This window comes from Leuciscus leuciscus, assembly GCF_965113295.1.
Source record: "Leuciscus leuciscus genome assembly, chromosome: 1".
Lineage (NCBI taxonomy): Eukaryota > Metazoa > Chordata > Actinopteri > Cypriniformes > Leuciscidae > Leuciscus > Leuciscus leuciscus.
In genome coordinates, this window is record NC_138725.1 from 50,018,021 (window position 1) to 50,040,933 (window position 22,913).

At 38.1% G+C, this 22,913-nt stretch overlaps 2 protein-coding genes across 2 annotated transcripts; one reads left to right on the top strand and one right to left on the bottom strand.

Moving 5' to 3' along the window:
* Positions 1 to 16,166: 16,166 nt before the first annotated feature.
* timm29 (translocase of inner mitochondrial membrane 29) lies at positions 16,167 to 17,943 on the bottom strand. The gene is made up of 2 exons (XM_082139207.1): positions 17,795 to 17,943; positions 16,167 to 17,115 (listed from the first exon to the last, which is right to left on the bottom strand). Exons 1-2 carry the CDS (start codon positions 17,889 to 17,891, stop codon positions 16,460 to 16,462), a joined length of 753 nt encoding a protein of 250 aa, XP_081995333.1. The 5' UTR covers positions 17,892 to 17,943; the 3' UTR covers positions 16,167 to 16,459.
* A 605-nt stretch (positions 17,944 to 18,548) lies between these two features.
* Positions 18,549 to 22,594, top strand: yipf2 (Yip1 domain family, member 2). The gene is made up of 9 exons (XM_082139159.1): positions 18,549 to 18,840; positions 18,929 to 19,005; positions 19,089 to 19,231; positions 19,342 to 19,422; positions 20,206 to 20,293; positions 20,422 to 20,538; positions 20,800 to 20,966; positions 21,044 to 21,226; positions 22,026 to 22,594. Exons 2-9 carry the CDS (start codon positions 18,975 to 18,977, stop codon positions 22,128 to 22,130), a joined length of 915 nt encoding a protein of 304 aa, XP_081995285.1. The 5' UTR covers positions 18,549 to 18,840; positions 18,929 to 18,974; the 3' UTR covers positions 22,131 to 22,594.
* Positions 22,595 to 22,913: the final 319 nt, after the last annotated feature.

Here is a 22,913-nt window from a genome sequence, read left to right on the forward strand (position 1 = left end):
TGGTGTCATCAACTCTGAATGTTTTTGACATTTCTTAGGATTGGAAACTGAGTCTTTGTGACAGCAGAACCAACACAAACAGACTGTGGTTGGCGGGGTGTTGTCAGGGTTGACTAAAACTCACGATCAGATGGGCGCCTCTTCTGCCTGGTGGATTTGTTGTTTAACGCTGGTATGGCTCATTCACTGTCAGGAAGATGAATATCCTCTTCGCCGTCTTATTATTTTCTCTTTTTAAGAAATGGGTTACAAGAAAAAAACGCAATATACAGAACCACAACAATTATATTTCCTTTCTGGACGGATCTGTGATTCCTGTGCCAGATAAGAGATTTCCAAGGCATTCACTGAATCTTCCAACATCAAGTTCATCAAGTATGATCGATTACAATTGTTGGCTTGGGGGGTTTAGATTGAGCTTTTAGCAACTTGTTTAAGTCACAAAAACGTATATAGCCTATCTTGGTTATAATTTTAATATATTTAATATATCTAATATTTAATATAGCCCTATTCACCATCATCCAGTGATGATGCTTTTTCAGTGATGAAAAAGATTGCATTCACAAAGTCGTAATTACGAGATTTTGTTTGAGTTATAAAACTAGCCAAGTTGCATGTAGCCTACAAAACACTTAAGTAGCCTATTGTCCAACATCGATAGAATGGCATATAGGCCTATAGGCCTACGATCAATTTAAAGCACCGATAAATTGTATACAAACATGAAAAAGAAAAAACACCCAGTGCACATTATTTATTTATAATTTTGTAGAAGATGTACAAATGCACAGTGCTGCAATTCACAAATGCACAGGAAACGATTCACACTCAAAAAACAATGTAGGCCTTAGCCTTTTTAAGATTTACGCAATTTAATTAATAGTAAAATTCTATGAAATTGAATTGAATAATCCTTACATATTCTAACTGAATAATTGAATAAGGATTGCTCAATTCAAATACAGAAGGATTATGTATTTTTTTACCAGGCCACATACACTCACACACAGGGCTGGACTGGCCATCGGGCATACCGGGCATTTGCCCGGTGGGCCGACGTGCTTTTTGGGCCGATACATCTCATACTCATACATAATTTTTATTATTTTTCTATTTTTTATTTTTTTTAACGGCCCATAAAATTTGTACATCGGCGGCCCATTCGTTTTGTTTTGTTTTGCTTAATTGGCGGCGCTGGGTTTGTGCCGGTGTAATGCAGTGGTCAAAAAAAGTCAGTGTTATTATTTTTTTTTCTGACAGACCAGCCCATGAAACACGTAGATCAGCGGCCCATTGGTTCTTTTCTTGATTGACACTGGGCTGGCCCAATCACAACTTTAAACTAGTGAGCGCGCGTGCAGCAGTTTCAGTTGTATCTGTCAAAGTAGTCTGCGAGATGGAGAAGAAACGCAAGGATTGTGCAGAGAAATAGCGTGAAAAAATTGAACCAGGCCCTTAAAGCAGACACTGTAAAATGTGTCAAAATATATGTTTTCTGCCCTTCATCAGCTCCTGTGATGATGATGATAGTGAGGAGGATCAGGAGAGAGATGAGAAAGTGTAGAGCCTGCGGTAAGCAGAACTACTTTCAAAACACTTAAGCTATGTCATGATCGAGTGTAGGAACCCATAACCCAGTTACAGATTATTTCCACATTGCATAGTTGACGATTACATAGACAGTATATAAAGACGATTACCGCAATTCACTAGAAATTTAATGAGAGGCGTTTGTAAACCATGTTTTCCGCCAAAATAAAAGCTTGATGCAGTTTGCGTCAAAATAAAAGATCATGTGCTTATCTCTTTCAAGTATAGAAATTGGTCCAAAACTAATTATGAAAGTTTCCTTTATTTTTTAGTGCATTTGTTTTACAAAATATGGCTATTACTGTCATTGGATTAATATTATAACTATTATTATGTAGTAGGTGTAATGTAAATAGACACTAACTAAAAGAGGTTTGAATTTTTCGTTTAATTTGCACACTGAATATGGGTTGGAGATTTTAATTTTGAACTCTCAAAGTGCACCAGATTGATGAATTTAACATTAAAATGCACAACATTTTCTCACGTGGGGGCATGCCCCCGGACCCCCCTAGAAGAACCAAGGTCCACCCACCACAGTTTTACCAAAAATCCTGTGAGAAACACTGGTATTGCTATGCCATTGCAGCTTATAGCTTGTTTTAGGATTCATCACTGTGGAGTATAGTTCAACTGTATTAATTAATAAATGTCAAATTTTCACTCGTTCCTATACTCACTCATGACATGGCATTAGTGGTTTTAAGGAATAGGAGTTGGTATGCATATAATTAAGGGCGTGCAAAGATGGGTTGTGTTTATGATCATATAGTGGGCCAGTCTGGGCCAAAATGCCCGGGTCGATTTTTTGTCCCAGTCCAGCCCTGCTCACACATGCATACATAGGCTATATATATATCGAAACTGCTCCTGATGAATAGAATAAACATCGCCAGCATTGGTTTTTGGTCATTTCATTACTTACTAATTAACAGCATTACTATGTTGCATGCTCATAATATCTTTTTTGCTTTATTTATAATGAAGTGATACAGTGCCGCTACCAGATTTTGCTCCCTCCATTAAAACAGTATAGTAGCACAATTTGACAATGAAAAATGCTACCTATCAGATTGTGCTACCACCAGCATCATATTCATGTGGTTTGAGGCTTTATTAATATCATACCTACCCCTAAAACAATGCAAATATTTAGTCAAATAAATACATATTGAAGTGCGCATGCGCAGTAAGCCCTGGTAGGACAATTGGCGGGTAGGATAAAATGTCAGGACACCGCATTTGCGCATGGAAAAGTGCCGCGAAGAGGACAGGAAAGTTCGCTTTTCTGAGGTGAGAAACGTTTAATTTCGTAAGTTACGAAAATAACTTAAGAATAAAATAGGCTAATGACACCGACATAAAGCCTGACAACATCTCATCCGACCGCAAATTAGGCTGAATCGGAACAACACGTTTTTCTCAGGCACTCTTTAAACTGCGTCTGACAAAAGTGTCAACAGCTTTTACGCACGGCTTTCAAAATTAAAGTCTCGCATAAGAAAAACAGAATTACTTTCGTTGTTGTTGTTGTTTCTTTCACTGCACACTGCGCGGTCTTGCAATTCACCAGTGGAAACTGTGGACTTGTTCTTAGCCGAAGTCCTGATCGCCTGGCTGGTTGGGCTTTATTTTGCAATCGTGACCATATCCTTGCATTTATATTCCGATATAATTGCAAATATGTTTCTCAGAGTTGGACTCAGGCCCATATAATACAGCATTATCAAAGTAATAGGACAATCAAGACTAATAAGAGAGCTTACTTGCTGTGAATCAGGCAAAACCGCAGCCCCATAATATTTAGATGTGGGTGGCTGAGATAGCGGGTTATCGGTTTAGTGTATGAAGTCTTGCAATCTCTCTCTTTTTATTTAATCCTGCTTGAGGACATACAATACATAATTAGACTACAGTGCTTAGAAACATTTATTATAATGAGCTGGAATGGCATGGTTCAATATGCACTTTATGCGAAATCCATAACTTTAAGATTTAAGGTTTGTAAAATTGTCATAAAATCAGTATTGTGTTCAAGCCCCAAGTCTTTTATATTCTCTCTCTCTCTCTCTCTCTCTCTCTCTCTCTCTCTCTCTCTCTCTCTCTCTCTCTCTCTCTCACACCCCTTTGAGCATCTTCATAGGAAAACCTAACACATTATTATGATCACACTGCACCTTATCAAGTACAATAGAGACTTGAAATAAAAATGTATTGAGATCTAAACCCTAAATTCTCAGGCTTTTTCCAACAATAGGGAAAGCGGCAAACATGTAATTTTCTCTCAAGGAGATAAGTAGGCCTACTTGCTTTTCAGCATGCAGGGTCCCTCTCCCCCACTATGCCACTGAGGCTTTAATTTCCCCTGTAATGATAGGGAAAGGTGACGCATAAACAGCGAAGCTCCTGACAGAAGCTTTGTGAAGACATTCAGTTTGAGACTAATTGTCTAAAGGTAAACACCTGCAGGTGCGCTTCAAAACTGGTTAATGATACTACTCTACTGAAACTGAGATAAAGAAGGACTGAGGTAATGTAACTTAATCATAGCATGTACAGTTATCAAAAGGCAAATGCCAGTTTCTTGGCTTATTCGATTTAAATACAGAAAATACTGCAATATTTCATAAAAAAAATGATGAAAACTTTGGTGGCTTGACACATTTCTAACATTTCATTCAAATAACACCAAGGTACACCACAGCACAAACTATTGAATGGATATTGAACTTCAACTTCCAGTTGTCTGCTTTAATTAATCACTAGCTAATGATTTGTAAATGTATCATTATGTTATTACTTAACATGGCTGTTAACTGATTGTTAATATGTCATTTTGGTTTTGACATCCACACTAAGCCATGGATTTCAATTATCTGTTTATTAGTTAAGCATGAATGAATGGATATTAGTGCACCCATATTTTAAAGTGTTAACACTTTTTTCTATGTTTTCGTGCAAATCACCAAAATGTAGTTCTGTCATGAAATCTCTCGGAGCGTTTGACATGGTAATGGATATGACAATGTTGATATGTTTTGTCTTGGCGGAATAGATCTGCTACGCTGCTGCTGCTGCTGCTGCTGTTGGTTATTGCTGCCAATACATACACGACACGCTGCTGTGAGCAAGTAAGACATGCTGCTGCTGCACAATATAGCGTACATGAATTACCCATAGCAGATCTATACAGGTGGAGCTGGGGAAGGTGGAGGGTTTCTGAAAGCGTTGCAACTGCTAAAGCAAATGCTGACCGAGTATTTGAAGAGCTGCGAGCTCATTGGCTAGTGGCTACTGATACGGCAGCAAGCAGATTGAGTTAAGGACCTTTCAGCCTGCGCCATCTAGAGTTTCATGACAGAACACTGTATTTATGTTTTCTCATGAGATCCGGTTGGGTTTAGCGCTAACCGTTTCATGCTCTCAGAGCATTTTCTCCTTTTATGTTCAGGGTTTTCTTTAGTAATGTAGAAATTTAAACGTTTTATATAAAACTTTATATAACTAAACGCCAGTCAAAAATACTAGTGTTAAGTTATATACAAACATAATCGTTTGAATTTTTGGTCATTGCTTTTGTAACCTCTTTAGCTGAATAATTATTTCGAAATAATAAGTCTGCTGTAGATTGATTCAGAGGATTTTAATGATTAATTAAGATCATGATTTTTATAAAAGTCATTTGTTTATTTATGGTCCCCATCTTTTCTCTGTGATTATGCCTTCTATATTTCTACTTGCTCTGCCCATACATCTGCATTTTAAAGCAGTGAACAGTTCTCATCTTTCAACCACAAGACGAATTGATGTTCCCTGAGAAGTGAAGAGAGAGTTTATTTCTATTGCACATCTTCCAGCCATCACAAAGTGTTTCCTTTGTGTTCCTCTCATGTGCGGCGCTTTATGTTGCATTGACCCCTGCAAGCTGCCAGCGGGATGAATTATGACTGCGTGCCTGCGATGGATGCCCGCACCGTGTTGTGATGCAGGTCTCTGGTGCGTGTGTAGACTGGGGATGACCGAGTGACTGTTCATCATCAGCGCAGACTGAAGTAACAGCCCTGCAGGCCTGCCCAGATCGCGCTCTCAATTTCTTTCTCTCTTCGCCAGGACTCTTGTTGCCATGATAATGAATACAAATCTATCATCCGACTCTGTGCGATTGTGCCTCAGTGTATTGCTCAAAATTGCAGAAGCTTTGTGTCAGAGCAGCACAGTCTCTTGAAATGTTTCCAATCGCCTTTTCAAAAACTGTTTTTTATGTTCGCGCAGTTTAAAGAGTGACCCGCTTTTTGTCTCGCTCTCGCTCTCTCTTACGCTTTCATGTGGTGCTCAGTCACCATGAAACCATGTTATGAATGTTTATTGTTTTCTGGCTTTACTCTCACCGTGTGCTAAGTTGAAATGATGGCTCCAATTTTATACAGTCTCTTGTTGTTGACATATGTTTCTATATGGGGTGGCCGAGAGGATTTGCATCTAGAATTCACAGGAGGCTCAAATTCCTCGAGCCCCGTACTGTCATTGCCCCTCTCAGGGGTTGAAACCAAGTCACAGCCATAGACTTTGTGCTCTCAATGTTTTTGGACTGTTATTGTATTATATTATAATCTTTGTTCAGAAAAGTTCACAGACTTTGCGACGTGCCCTCTAAATTTAAACTTTTTTAAATCACAATAAACTCTGATAGTCTTTGTGTACTCGCTACTGTGTTTAGCTGTTACTAATAAGTGGAACACCAGAAAAGTATCTACTGACAGGAGTACTTTTCCCGACATTATCTGAGATGTGGATGTGTGTGATGACAAGACAAAGTGTCTCTGACCTCTCTTCACCTCTCTTTCAAGTGTCTAATGCTCTCAGGTTGATAGCGGCATTGACCCAGGAAATGGAGCAGTGTGTGGGTGAAAGCAGAGGTAACGCATGGCCTGGAGACTGGCAGAGAGGACAGAAATTATATAATAACTACTGCAGATTGTTCACAACACGGAGATATGAAAAAAGACAAAGAGTGCTATGTTTGTATATGGCGGGGAGAGATATTAACATGTGAAAGTATTTTATATTTATGGGTGTGTCTCATTCTATTCCCTCTATCAGGAATGAGGATACATTTAACATGAATTTGGGCACTAGCAAGGAATCAAAAGATTGCTATACATCATCATGCAAATGACAGAGCCTTTGTGAAATATGTGCTTCTACTGATTTTTTTTTTAAATTAAGCAAAACATGTAATATACAGTATATAAGCCTATATAATGGCATTTAGACATAATAAAATAGCATAATACAAAAATAATGCAAAAAAAAAAATACAAAAGATTTTTTTATAATTAAATGTAAATAATATATAATATAAAAATAATATAAAATAAAATAAAATTAATGCCATTCAAGCACATTAGGGGTGAAATACAATTACAAACAAAATCTCTTTTGGAGGCTTTTTAGAGGCTGATTTTAAGTTTTTTTTTTACCAGTGCATTTCTGCAAATTTCAAAGGAGCAAAGATTTCCGTGCTCTGTAGTGCTGTAGCAATGGGGACTGTCTTAATGAAACAGAAGTAGTGACAGATCTTTTCTTCCACATTGCGATGCAAATCCAAATATAGCGATTTATGAAAAAAGAAAATAAATTGTAGGGCAGGGACTATGGTTCTATGCATCGGTTTTTGATGTCAGGGTATAAAGGACTCAAAAATGAAAGCAACTTTGCAATCAGAAATGTATAAAATACTTCATAAAATTGATTTTATTTCATGCTGACTCTAAAAATGGCTAACTCCCTTGCTAGTGCACTGACAACTGAAGTAATGAGCAGAGTGAGACACTCTCTATATATATAAACTTTGGAGTGACGTATAGAATGATTTCTGCAACTGCATTCTGAGCTTGTGAGTTAAAAATGTTTGGTAACCCAGACAAACACTATTGCAGCAGTCTATGTAACAAGCAAGTGAATGAATTTTTCAGAGAGGGAACAACAATACATAAATCCAGATAGTAAACCAAGTAGTGTAAGTTTGATATTTTTCTGACCGGTAGTGAACAGTCTTGTGAGGGTAGTGGAGAGTCTGCCAGCAGAGAGTCTTGTGCTGCTGATTACAGTGAAGTCTTCAATCAGATCAGACAGCTGACTGCTCCAATCAGCCTCCCTTTCCCTGCTTAGTTTGGACCAATCCGGTCAAACCCAATTACTGGAGTCACACTCTAATTGGCTGCCGACCCCATTGAACCACCAGCACAATGAACTGGGCCAAAGACACAGCAGTAAGTTATTATTCTGATGTGACACAGCATGCGGCATACATGTATTATTGTTTGGGTATAGGACCTTTGTGATAGTAATTGATTGAAGATTGCGATTCCCTCTTGCTCATAGCTGTAGTTCTCAAATGACTTGCTGCTGGGAGGTAAAGTGAAGCTCTCGTTCACAGTGTGGGAACAGCTTTGTCACAGAACCCTAAACCATATGGGTTCATTCATTAAAGCCTGTTCTTTCTATGTGCGCACAGAACCTAATAATAGCACACAGTTCCTCAAGAGCTCCTTTATTTATTCTCAAAATTCAAAGCTTTGTCTTTTTGAGGAGTTCAATACACCCTTATACATTCTGTATAGTCATGAGAGTTTCCCTGGTGATCCACCTTTTAGATTCGCCAGACCATTTTTAGCTGCATGCATACTGTGCCCGAGGAAGAACTCTGCGTTGTGAGTAATGTTGACTCTGTCTATGTCTGTGTGGGTCACATTGGTCAGTGAGCCGATTTGCTGGCTCTAGGGTTTTCCTTAGACACTGTGGCTTCCAAACCACTGGCAACAGGAATATACAAGTCATTTTTTAAAAGAAAACATAAAAATATTACCCAAAAATTTCCAAAAAATTATAAATCTGTCATGTTTTTCACCCTCGTGTCATTCCAAACCTGTATGACTTTCTTCTCTGGAATTTAGAGAAAATATTTTACATAATACAGAATAAAAGCTTAAAGCTGCATTCCGTAACTTTTTTGGGTTAAAAATTATCCAAAATATTTTTTGGAGCAAGTACATAACCAGGCAGTGTTCAAAACTATCTGCTTGCCTTAGCTTGATTCAAAACGGTAAGTTTGTAATAATGTTTTTTATTCCAGTGGTACTGCTGGATTTCCGCGGGAAATTCGAGCATGTCTTTGTGTCATTACGTCACATCTGTACACATAAAGAAGGTGTCCCAGCTTGGCTATATTGCGTGTGAGGATGTTGGAGGTGGAGATTTATAGCCTTTTCTCACAGCACTTGATATAATTAAATGTATCAATTTGATGGCGGATCCAGAAAGGTTCAAATGACAATCACCAGTGACAAGTGGAGATTCACCCATTGTAAAATGCAAAAGACTTGGGGCTTCGGAGTGGCTACAGAAAAAAAGAGACTGCAAAGGGCCCATGCGAAAACAAGGATAAATATCAGAAGGGCACTAATTGTAGTCACGCAATGCTGATGTTGTTAACATTAACAATTTGAGAACAAATTATAATTTGCACGGTTTGACGTGATATGATAAGCGATCGTTAGATTTAATCAGACTTAAATTTCCCTTAGTTGGTCAGAACAAAAGTGGATGTTACTTGTTTAGACGACATTTTCCAGTGAAAATTCTTATGTCGGTCATATTTCCAAAAAGTAGAATCTGAGATTCCGGATGACAGTATCCACACCGGCACGGTGACTGACAGCCACACATTCTCCTCAAAACATTGGATTTATCCGCACTGTGCCATGCCGGGGCACAACCCATGTAAAGTTGATAATTCTGTGAATAACTGCAATTGCAGATTTCGAACAGAGATGGCGGCAAAGAGGAAAAACTACGGACTGCAGCTTTAATAGAAGTTTGGAATGACAGTAAGACAGAATTTTCATATTTGGTCGAACTTTGCCTTTAACTCACACAACATGCAGTAAAAAACAACAACAAAACTCTTATTTCACACCGTTTATTGACCTTTTATGATGTACATGTGTTGAGTGACATGACTAATAGTGAAAAAGATTAATAGTGCTCATTTTTTCAACCCACTGCTTTTGTGTACATTAGTGCAGGAAGAGCCATAGTTCTCATTCATTGTCCGGCGAGTCGAATAGATAAAACCCACCGACAGCAATGAATGTGAATCAGGACTCAGAGCTGTGACAGTAGATGCAGAATACAGTCTCTCGCTTCACTGATCAGCTGGGACAGCTTTAGAGACACTACAGCAGCCATCTTGGCCAGCTCAGCAACAAAATGGACTCGCACATGTAGTTGCTGGCACTCAGAAGGTCCGTGTGGTCGGAGTGTGTTCAAGAGGCAGGGTACACTCAACACTCGATGGTTTCTTTGACTTGCAAACTCACCGACAGCGTTGAATGTTCACTGAGACTCGCCTGGGACTGCATATACTTTGGAAATGCTGGAATTGTGTGATTTTAGACATGCACACCAAAAAAATTACATAAACACAGTTATGTACCTCACATGATACTACTTACATTCCCACCCCAACTAGTTTCAAATATGTTAACCACTTTAATACACATTAACAAATCTACGACCCATCCCTACAGTAAAAAAATGGCAGACATATATATATATATATATTTACACATACGTACGTACACACAAATTTTTCATTTACTCAGCATTTACTCTACATTTTAAGATTGAATATGTTTTCTTGGCCCTTAAAATACATATTGCAATGAAATTGCAATCAACCCAGCCTATATTTAGCATATATTTTGACCAGGACAAATACATTTTTGGGCCATATGAGATTGTGCTCTCACAGTCGCTGAGGGGAAGTTTTGTGTGAGCATTGGAGGCTTTGGAGATCTGGTCATATGCACAGGGAAGCGGGCGTAGAGCGCTGCATGAAGTATAGCATGAGCTCTGTGGGGTCTATTATCTGATCGTGGGGGGAAGGGACCAGGAGCTGAGAGTGAGCGGGAACAGAGGGTTGCCGATTGGAGAGAAAGAGAAAAATGTAAGGGGGAAGGAGGAATCAAGAGAGCGGGCAGAGTGGAGGTGGTGAGTGCATGTCTGGGCAAGGGGGTGTTGATCGATTCCAGGCTATGCATTTCCAGACAGACTGAATGGCAAAGGTCAAAGGGTCTCATTTCCTATGAAAGAGGGGCTGTCTGAAATGCGCCTCGTCCGTTTGTTTGCTCGATGCATTTGGAACACGCTCACGTATGCACGTGCAAACAGACGGTGTGGTGTGTATGCAATCTCAAACATGAAAGCAAGTTTTAAAAGACTTTTGAAAGGTTACATAACAACTATTTGCCATCAAAAATGGCAAAGAAACTGTTCTCAAGACCCACATCTGCAAAAAACGGGACCAGTTGTTGGCCTATGAGGTGAAGGTTGATCTTTGACTATATATGAGCAGGCAAAAGTAGCAGGCCTGATGTTCATGTTTGTCCAGCCGTTGAAATGACGGCCGTGTGAGATGCGGAAAAGAAAGGGGGAAGGGTCTGGAAGAAAAAATAAGGCTACCATGGCAGCCCACCTCCCCCACTTGGGACTTGAACTCATGACCCTTTGGTGAATGAGTTCATAGGCATCACAGCCAGTTTTGTGGACCCGACAAGTTCGCTGGGAAACTTTGTGTGTGAAACACGTAATTAGGAAACTTTAGCATATCTGACAAACTTATTAAAAGAATCCAGGCTTTTACAACAACTTAAAAGTTGTCTTAAAATAAAATATGACATCACGTTGACATTAGACATAAAAACAATACAAAAAAATCATAACACAAAGACACAGACCGCACATTTCCTTGGATGAAAAAAGTTCAGAAGTAGCACATTGTAACATGCTTGTGAAGTTCACATGGTAGTCTGTATGTTTGTATCTGTGCAAAAGCTGATCATTCATAGCATCCAAAAACTTCACGTCATTATTGTGCCGGTCACTGCTGTTAGTTTAATTTTGGGTGCAAGAGGATTATTGATGAAGATGTGGATGGCCCTTCCCCCTCGTCTGGCCAACTGGGTGTATGTCTACCTGCTCCAGACTAAATCAATAGTTTAATCCAATTGCCATTCACTTCCATAGGGATTGATATCACCTCACATGCATACACAAACATATGCACTCACACACACACACACACACCATTAGGAGACCATTACACTCTCCATACTAATGTTTACAACCAACAATTAGTCAAAGTTAGCAGTTAAAAATGAAATAAAATACATTTATGTTTCTTAAAGAAAGAAAAATTGAAAAAATAAAAGCCACGAACATGTCCCAAAGCTTTAACTAGCATGCAAACACATGCAAACACAACACGCATGCATGCCTTGGTGGATAACATCACATTAAAATGTCCTGCAGTGATGTCTGACCGCATAAGCAACACTTGTCACATTTGTCAAATCAAATTTGTATCACATTCTAACAGCATGACAATGCATCCTAATGAAAAAGTCCTCTCGCATGCGCTCAAACAGTCACAGTAGATCACAGGCTCTTCATTTAGGGAGGTGGCAGGGGTTCGAGAAGAAAAACACACTTACCACAGTGACTCTCTCAGATGCATACACCCAGTCTGGCTCCAGTCGATCTCTGCCCCCCTCCATACGTCGAGCTTGGCCGTTCCACCCCTGCATTCCTTCACCTCCCTTTTTCTCTCTTCTATTTTAAAACTCTTCGTCCTCTTTCTACTCACCTTCCACCCTGACATCTCTTTGTGAATTCCATACCACCTCTTTCTATTCTCACCCCTTCCACCAGTCTCCTCTGGTTTTCTCGTCCCGGTCTCTCACTCTTCTTGAAGCCATCCTCTAGCCGCTGTTAACTTAACTGCAGTCGGTCTGGTGTTTCTCTTGCTGTGTGTGTGTGTGTGTGTGTGCGTGTAGAGAGAGAGAGAGGGAGTGCAAATCGGGACACACAGGCTAAGTCAGTTTGAATGAAAATTGTGAATGCGCTCCGCTTCCTTCTCCTCCCCCTCTCCCTCTCCCTCTCCCTCTGCCTCTCTCTCTCTCTCCCTCACTCTTCATTTCCTTCCCTCCCCCTTCATCCCCACCCTACTCTCTTGCGCACTCTTTTTTTCTCACTCTCTTTTGGGTGCTTGCTCCATCTGTATTTCCTCACATCTTCAAACATTTTCACACTCCAGACAGACATTTATATTTTTATACTTCCCCCTTCCCCCGTGTTTCTCTCTCATCACTCTCTCTTTCTCTCCTCATTTAAACAAATGCACACACATTCATGCTTTCCTCACTGTGCGCCAGACACTTAACCATTTGTGTTCTGTGAGCCACTACCCTAAAAATAGTGTAAACCGCTTGGTGTCAGACAATCTCAATGTTTATTTTTTTATTTTATTTTTTATTAATTTTCACATTTGTGTTTTGATTATTCTCACATATTATCCATTTTTTGCTGTTTTTTAGTTTGTTTTTAGCTTCAGTAACCGGTTTTGTAAATGCTCATTTTAACTCATCTTATGCTTAACTGTTTAATACACTGAAATTTAAGGATTTACATATACACATATTTAGACATGCAATTATATATATATAAAAAAATATATATATATATTAAAATGTCCTGTTATATATTGGGAAAAAAGTATATTTTTCCCTATATTTAAACTCACACTACTTTCAGATGCTGCATTAACGGATCCAGTGTCTGATTGTGTCGCCATGCCTTTAACATTTTCCTCCCTCTCGTGCTCTCCATACTCTCTTCCTTTATGGTGACATATTGATCAGACATTACGGGAGGGGGTGGTGGAGTTGTAGTTACTGAGGTCAGCGCCATGGCTAGACTGCCTCACCCCTACGCATGACCCCCGGCCCCCTCCCAACATGTCCTTGCTGAACCCAAGCTCCCCCTTTCCACACTGACCACTGATCGGCCTCAGCCATCATATCCGTCTGACATTGGCAGCTGAGGATATGGATAGAGTGACAGTCAATAGTCAATACAGGACAGGTTGTGGAGGGTGGGGGAGGATCCAAGTCGATCGAAGGATGAATGAGGGAGACTGTAACATAGTACAAGGGATGAAAATTCTGTCATCATTTACTTACCTTTATGTTGTGTTAAACCTGTTTGACTTTTTTTCTTCTGTGGAACATAAAATAAAATATCCAGAAAAATGCCTTAGTGCACTCAGAGAAAAATTCAGTTAAGCTTGTTCAGTGAACTTAATTAAATAAAGGAAAACGCCATGAAATTAGTTTAGGGCTGTTCAACAAGACTAAAGTTCCTTTAAACAAATAATGTTTTGCTGAACCACATGAATCAAGTTACTGTGTTAGATAACTAGCAATAGCATGTTAGCATGAAAAAGACAATTGCATTTATTGTTATATGTAACATGTAACATGAGATGAGCAAGTAAGTAGCAGCTGATCTCATTACTGGTATGTAGTCCTTCTTACTAATACTTGGTATATAGTTATTGTTCATTGAGTGAAGCAACAGACTCCATGATCATCATGTAACCTCCTTCAGCACAATGGTAACCACACAACCTTAAAACAATAGAAACTCTTCAAAATTTCCATCATAAGTGAGCATTAAACATTAACAAGCCTTTCTTTTTACTGAAAAAATACATTTATACTTATTATATATACTTATTATTGTATGTACAATACTTAATTAATACTCTGCTAATGCAGTCTCAACTGCCCAGTTAAATGTCAATAAAAACGATAAATTTTTATTTTTATTTTTTTTGTCCACACTTTGGATATTCAGAATATCTCCTTTTGAGTTCCCTAAAAAGAAAGAATGTCACTTAGGTTTGGAACAACATAAGGTGAATAAATGATGACAGACTTTTCATTTTTGGCTGAACTATCCTTTAAATATTGTATTAGCTATGGGGTTATGCGAACATTGCTTTTGACAATTTAGACCCAAGGATCCATGAAATATAAAGACAAAACAAAAGAAAAAAATTATGAGAAACAGTTTCCCAATCTCCATCATTATTTAGCCTAGAATAAAGAGCAAACAAGACAGCAGTGACACTACCTGAAAAAACATGGTGGGCTTGAGGGCTTCCACTCCATTGCTTTCCACTGCCTAGTTATCTCAGTTCAGTGAGCTTGAAGGCAATAAGGCAGGCCAGGGACAGCACTTTTTAAAGCATTGGGACGCAGCAGTGGTGTGTCTGAGCCGAGAGTGTCTTGCAGAAAGTGCTACACTGTTAGAAAAGCTCCTCCATTTAGCAATCAGCCAATGTCTGGGTCCCTGTGGACACCCTGATTGACAGACAGAGTGCTTCAGTACATTATGAGGATTGAGAAACATCAGATACCGCTGCCCGAGGCTAAAGCAACATCCTCCTACCGGCTGAAAATCTTTAGTGATTGGATAACAGCAGTGTGATAATGCTAAGTGACCATTTCAATATACAACAGTAAGAGTAATTTATAACAGTGGAGAAGTTAAAAGCGGATCGTTAGGATTTCAGATGGTTCAGCCTCTGCCTGAAGCAAGCCATAGGTCTTCTCTCATTAATACTCGTCTCGAGTGACATGCAATATTTCTGTTAGGCATTTTGTAAATGCACCCTAATGACATTATTATTTCAACATTGACTGTGGCGGGGTTAAGTTACACACAGATAAGCCCCTGCAGTCTGCCACTGTTACATTATTAGAAACGTCTTCAAATGGGTTCCTACACTTTCATTAGTGTATCTTAAGTGCATTTCATCATTAAGTGTGTACTATCCTTTACTTTCATTATTTGGCCTTTTACTGAAAATATGATCTTGTCTAGTTTGACATGAACGGGTCAGCTCTGCATTCACATGCTTTATTGCAGGAGAACTGCACGATCAGAATGAACAATCCTCTCCAGGAGCTGAGATACCAATCAGAAAAAAAGAGGCGAATGCTGCTTCGTGAGCCAGTGAATCAATACCAACCATCTTAGAAAGGACTGCATGGGGGGAGCGAGCGAAAGACTAATGGAGGAGGACAAGCCTGAGAGAGGAAGAGTAAAGAGATTAATGTAAAAGAGGATTTCCCTTGAAAATGAATCAAAGTCAGCCATTGAAACAGAAGGTCAAAGGTAATGGGATTAATGGAGATAATTAACCCAATTCTTTTTTAAATTAACTCCTTTTAAAAGGCAGTAAAGATATTATTGGTTAGTTATGAAGAAACCATATGCTCACCAATCAAAAATACAGTAAAAACAGTAATATTGTGAAATATTATTACAATTCAAAAGAACTGTTTTCTACTTTAATATATTTTAAAATGTAATCTCTATTCCAGTGATGGCAAAGCTGAATTTTCAGCATCATTACTCCAGTGTTCAGTGTCATGATCCTTCAGAAATCTTTCGAATATGATGATTTGATGCTCAAGAAACAATTATTATTATCAATGTTAAAAACAGTTGCGCTGCTTAATGAATAGAAACTTCAAAAGACCAGCATATAAATATATATACACACACAAAGTATGTATGAGTATATATATATATATAAAGTACATGTATATAAATATTTTTGTAACTTGTGTTTTGATGCTACTTAAAAGAAATTTGACAGATATTTTTCATCAGTTTATTTAGTGTTGTGCTATTCTGTCATATAAAACAAGGTCAGCATGTTTTAATGTATTTGCAGTCAACCAGTTACACTTATTTGCACAACTTTAGCAGTAAAGTAACAGACTACAATATAATGTTGCTTACTTCCATAAATACATTATAATAATGATTCTCACTCACATTTTTTACTTTTCAATTCTTATCAACAGCTGATTCTTGCAAGCATGATCACTGGGGTCATTTGTGAGATACAGCATTACATTTAACATGATCATAAAGAAGTCTGTGCTTTCTATGTTGTGTTGCTTTCCTTTCCTTTAACAGAAATGTCCAGGTCTTTTTGTATACTATCTAATTCATTGCTCTCATCCTCCATCACCACAGCTTTCCACGATTCCTGATGAAGCTTTTCATTCCTTTCAGTTATCTGGGGAGACGGGGGGGCTGTTGCCACCAGAGCAGGAGGAAGATGTTTGAACTCCTCCTCATTTATATCAAAATCCTTCATTTTATGATCAAGCACCCACCAGCGTCCCACAAAGCCCACATCCAGCACGCGTTTGGGCAGCTCTGTCCAGGGCACAGAGATTGCTGAACAACACGCCTCATACAGACTGGACTCAGAGTTGTAGTCTGTGTAATAAGTCAAAGAGGCAATGCCCAGACTGGCATAGCGCAGCTTGCCCTCGTTTCGCAGTTTCACGAGGGTCTGGACGTGTCCATCTGAGGTGCCACTGCGTATCCATGGTGACAAGAGAGCCAGGCGGTTGGAGGTTTCTAGCAGGCTGGTCTCAAAGGAACCATCATCAGGGTTGGTGTAATAGCAGGCGTACATTCCTCCTAGAAGACCCAGGTATACTGAAGTTTTGAGGGGTCGATCCCGAGCACCCAAAACTGCCTCGCGACAAGCTTCCTTATAATCGCTTAAAAGACTCCGGCACCATGCACCTGAAAACAGTGAAGAAAATAGCAGATCTTGATTAACATTCAATTAATAAAATTGTCCTATTGACACATTATACATAAAATAATGCAATGAAACAAATTATACGTGCAATACGGAAGCATCTTCTTCTTAGTGTCATTATAACACAGAGTTAGACAAATAGTTAGCAGTTAGTATAGTTCATTTTTCTCTGCTTTTTAATGCAATTCCATCTCCTATGGTTGTTCATGACGAGCTTCTTCTAAAACCTTTATATTTTACATTAGAAAAATTACATTTGGATTTACTTGGTTTAAAAACCTTTTCGAAAGCATCAACAGATTCCCCAGAAATATTATAGCCCAGCAAAATATGTTAAATTGACATTAGATTCTGACAGGATGAACACTGGTGAATCCTCTCCTGATAGTAAAGATTTATGTGCGTGTCTTGAGTGTCCTATCCGTCATCGTGAAAATGACTTGATTCCATCAATTATTGCAATGGAATATGTGTTTAGTACAAATACAGTTGTATTTCTGTAGATACAATTAACACGCCTGCACTGCACCGCACCAAATTCAGAAAACTAAAAGAAATGTACAATTGACTCACGTGACTGAGCACCTAAAGGCAATATGAACATGAACTATCTGTCAACTTATGTACGAAGCAAAAAGAATAAGCGTGTCTTAGTCCTACCTGCGCGACTGTTTATCAGTCTTTGCCATCGTGTGCCCTTGGTTGTCACTGTGGCTGCTGTGGAGCAACATCTCTTCAGCAGCCACGAGGCGGCCATGTTAGCAAGTGAACTCACGAACTGTGACAGTTCACAGTTCACGGTGAATATAGCACAGGAAGAGCTTTTAGAAGACAGTTTCCAGACTCTCGACATAGCAACGGTGGTGAAGGTGAAACTGAAGAGCCAAAATGGCGAGACGCACGGTACGTGAAATGTTATTAGTCCGGTGGGGAAACACAAAACGTCCTTTTCCGTTCCACCATAAAAAATTTAAAACAATAAAACAAAAAGAGGGGAAGGGGTATTATTTGTCAGTATGTTTTGTTTAAATAATGTTTTTAAAGCGATTTTGTCCTTATATTTTGTCCTTATATTAACTGAGGTATTGCTCAGTTGCTTTCATAAAAAAATAAATAAAGAGGTCTTTAATTTTGAATATCTGGCTTTATTCAAATTAATAATGTGTCTTTATTGAACTATGTTTGTCAAAAGTATTTAATTATCTCATAACAGTCAGAAACTTTAATTTATTTGATCAAAATAGTCAACAACGAAAAAAATAATAATCAAAAACCCTTTTGGTCTTCGATATAATACAACGTGCCTTGACGGTCTCTCATTTTGTGCCATCAATATACAGAAAAAATTTGGAACAGAAAACCCCCCCAAAAAAAACATTTAATTCCGGCTTTGTTCCGGTCACGTGGTCGTGTTTTGACGCACCGGAACCCTGCAGGTGACGTGGAATATGGGGACGATAACGGTAAATCCCTGTTTATTAAGACGGTATCAAATCTATTCTGGCTTCAATCGAATCGGTCTATGATTTTTTTTTTAAATCAGTTGATCAAGGTATACTGTTAAATAGGATCCGGGCTGACGAAACAATTATTATTATTATTTTTACCTGCTAAGTTAGCTTGAAACAATCGAAATAGTTGAAGTTGCCAGAAGGAGTCAGCGTTGGCATACTGCAGGATTAACGTTACCATATTGTAGCAGCCAGGTGAGTGAATTAGTCTGTATCTGATCTGATTTTAGTACTGACGGCTGTCGAATGATTTTGTTATGTTTATTCTCTTTTTCTCTCGCAGATTGTATTCTCATGAGAACTCTCTGAGAGACCTGTAATCTCCAGTCATGACTAGCCCAGATGATTTAAAGTTTCAGGGTAAGTTAATTCTGCCACCGATATGTGCCACCTTGTTCTTGTCTCTGTCTCTCTGCTTTAATCTTCGTTCTGCACGTTTCCAGAGTTTGATGAAGCCGCAGATCTCCTGTCTTCAAATCCTGGAGCCTCAACCCTCAGCATCTCCAGCCCAGCTGCTGCAGCCTCCTCTGAAGAGGTGAAAGTTGACCTGTCAGACGATGAAGACAACCAGCAAGAGAGTTCAGAGGTGAGCTGCAGAACAAAACTGGCAAATAAGGGCACACAAGTAGCTGCTCGTTTCACATGCCTCTTAGTCAGGGTCAATGGTATAAGCCAGTTTGTTCATTATTCCCACAGTTGCTTGGAGGTGAAAAACAAACTGGTGGTTTTTGGACGTTTGAATACTATCAGTCGTTCTTCAACGTAGATACATTGCAGGTACGTTGTTTTCTTACTTCTGGCTTTCCTATTATATTAAAAACATAGGTACGATCACTGTATGTGGGTCCCTAACTGGATTCACTATGATTTACCAAAAATCACACTATGGGGTAAAAACAGTAAACCTTTAACATTAACCCCACATTACAAAAAAATTTAATAAACATCTGATTTAAAAAATTAATTAAAAAAATCCCACAAACTGATATATATATATATATATATATATATATATATATATGTGTGTGTATGTATATATATATATATTAGTATTGTAACTATTTTTTAAAATCTATTTTAAAAACATTTTAAAATGTAGAAAAGGACTTAGTCTGTGCTAACAGTAGAAGTATGGCACTAGCAACGCCAAGATCATGGGTTCGATTCCCATAAAAATTTATATGCATGAACTGAAATGCCAAAAGTATGCCTTCAACGCAGTGTAAGTTTCTTCAGATAAAAGCGTCTGCCAAATATGTGAATGTAAATATAAGGGGAGTTGAGAAACTGAAATAACAAAATACATAAAAAATATATATATATATATATTTTGCTTGTGCACATTGAACCACAAACATTCCAAATGAACCTGCAACATAATACAATAGTACTATACATTTTAGTCTTGATATCTCATATCTTGATATTTTAAACTAAGGGAGATCCTGGTTGCTTGGTCATTTACTTACTTAGTAACTACTTAGTTACCACATTCAAGTGTGAACATCAACAACTCGGGTGCCCTAGTTATTGTATGTGCTGTTATCTTTATGATTGTAGGTGCTGGATAGGATAAAGGGCTCAGTTATGCCTTTACCAGGACGGAATTTTGTCAAACACCACATTAGAAGTAACCCTGACCTATATGGTAACGTACCATATTATTTTTAACCACTTTACAACACATCCAAACAATTTCTTTATATTTGAGTGTATTTTTGCTTTGCTAGATTCTCAGACAGTTGATTTTTTGTTTTGTTTCCCTTGCTCTGTCAGGTCCTTTCTGGATCTGTGTGACTCTAGTGTTCTCAGTGGCCATCAGTGGGAATCTCTCCAAATTTCTGAGTGAGATGGGAAACACAGATTATCACTACAGACCTGAATTCCACAGAGGTGAGAGGGCAGTAGGGATGTGAATTTGTAGAGAATGATTCTGCTTCTGATTTGACCTAACAATATACTTTACAAATATTAAACAAACTTATTGTTAACATTTGTTTTTAATTCATATACATTAACTACATACTTATATGAACCTCCAATCAGATTTTAGGTTCAGTGAACCCACAACTAATTTGAGTCTTTTCAAGTCATGTCGCGGTTTTGTTTCTGTCATTTGCTTCTGAATATACTAAAGGTTTTGTTCTGTTTTAGTCTCGATTGCAGCAGTTACCGTGTTCCTCTATGCATGGCTGGTGCCTCTAGGAGTTTGGGGCTTCCTAACGTGGCGTCAAAGTGTTGAGAGACAGATCAGCGGTTACACGTTTTTAGAGACCGTGTGTGTCTACGGTTACTCTCTCTTCATTTATATCCCTACCTCGGTAAGTTTGAGATCATGTTCAAAAACACACGATCAAACTTCATTTTAGACCCAATAAGTCATGATCTCTGTTTTTAGATATTATGGACCATTCCCTTCAACTGGCTCCAGTGGCTGTTGATTGTCATTGCCATGGTGATCTCTGGCTCCGTGTTGGTCATAACATTCTGGCCGGCTGTTCGCGATGATACAAAACTAACGGCTTTCGCTACCATGGCAGTTATAGTGTCACTTCATGCTCTTCTGGCTGTTGGCTGCAAGGTGAGAGAAACACCGTAAAAGTATTTAGCTATATCACAGAAAAAATTTTTTTTGGTGCAACTACTGGTTATTCATTACTATAATTCCTGTTATCTATTCTCTCAAGATTGCAGATTATTTGAAACAGTTTGATAGCACAGGGAATAAACATTTTAATATATGCTTTGTGCTTTCTTTCAAGTCTGTTACTTTTTACAAATCAAAGGATTGAGATCATATTATTATTTGACAACAGATGCTGTTAATAGAAGGTCAAGTGATTTATAGTCTGGCATACACTACTATTCAAAAGTTTGGGGTCAGTATTTAATTTTTTAAGAAATTAGTATAAATTATTTTTAGCAAGGACCCATTAAATGGATCAAATGACAGTAAAGACATTTATAATGTTACAAAAGATGTACATGAATTTGTTTTCTTCAAATTTGATAAATATTTCTTGAGCATCAAATCATCATATTAGAATGATTTCTGAAGGATCATGTGACACTTAAGACTGAATTAATGATGCTGAAAATTCAGCTTTGCATAAAAGGAATAGATTTCAATATAAATTTTGATCAAATAAATGTAGCCTTGGTGAGCATAAGAGTTCTTCTGTTAAAAACATTAAAATATATTACCGACCCCAAGCTTTTAAACGGTTGTGTATCTTTTGAGAATGACTGAAATACATACAACATAAACTCCCCTTTCAATTGTAAAGTGTCATTTGTGATTTTGTTCTGGTACAATTAGACCATCCATTATGACAAACGCTCAGCTTTAGTATTTAATACATTTTCTTCTCTCGTTTTAGCTCTACTTTTTCCAATTGGCAACTCACACAGGACCATCACACTCCGGAGAACAGATTACCCCAGCCTCAAATCACACATCACTTACCTCGGGAAAACCTCAATGACCAACTGAACTCAAGGGTCTTTAGAATCAAAGGACATGGAAAATACAATGAAGTATGAGTTCTTATAAGTGCAAAGTGTTTCTAGTCTGTAACTAACCCAGCAGATAAAATAACCTCCCTCAGATCACAAGTACAATTATTTACTGATGACTTTAGTTTGTACTATTTTTCTTGAATACATATAGTGACCTGCCTGATATTATATTCCTTGAGTGTTATGGTCACTTGTCAATTTTTGTGATTCTTTTATTCAAAATGAAGTAATTTAAAAGTGTGATCTTGCATTACTGTGAACTGATTTGAGGTTTGCCTTATAACCCCTGACTGCTTTATTTCATTTCAAGGCTACTTTCTCTACATTTTCTGTAAATTGAGAGAGGAAGTACATGTGTGAAGTATTTAATTTTGCTTTCCAGGGCAGTTTTCGGTTTGATGACACTGTGGATTAAAATATTTTTTTGTCAGGGTGGACCTTTTCATTTTGAGCTTGTTTGGTATGCATGGATATTCAACCAGAAAAGAAAATGAATTCTGTCATTAACTCACCTCATGACTTTCCAAACACATATGACTTTTTTCAAAATTGTCTGTGGAACAGATAATATTTTGACATTTTTTGGTAATCAAACAGTTTTGGTGCCCATTTACTTAGATTGTAAAAAAAAAAAAAAAACCAAGACATTTCTCAAGATATATTTTATGCTCCACAGAAGAAACTCGTAGTTTTGAAATGACAAAAGGATGAGCCAAAGACAGAACTATCCTTTTCAGAAAGAAGTTAAA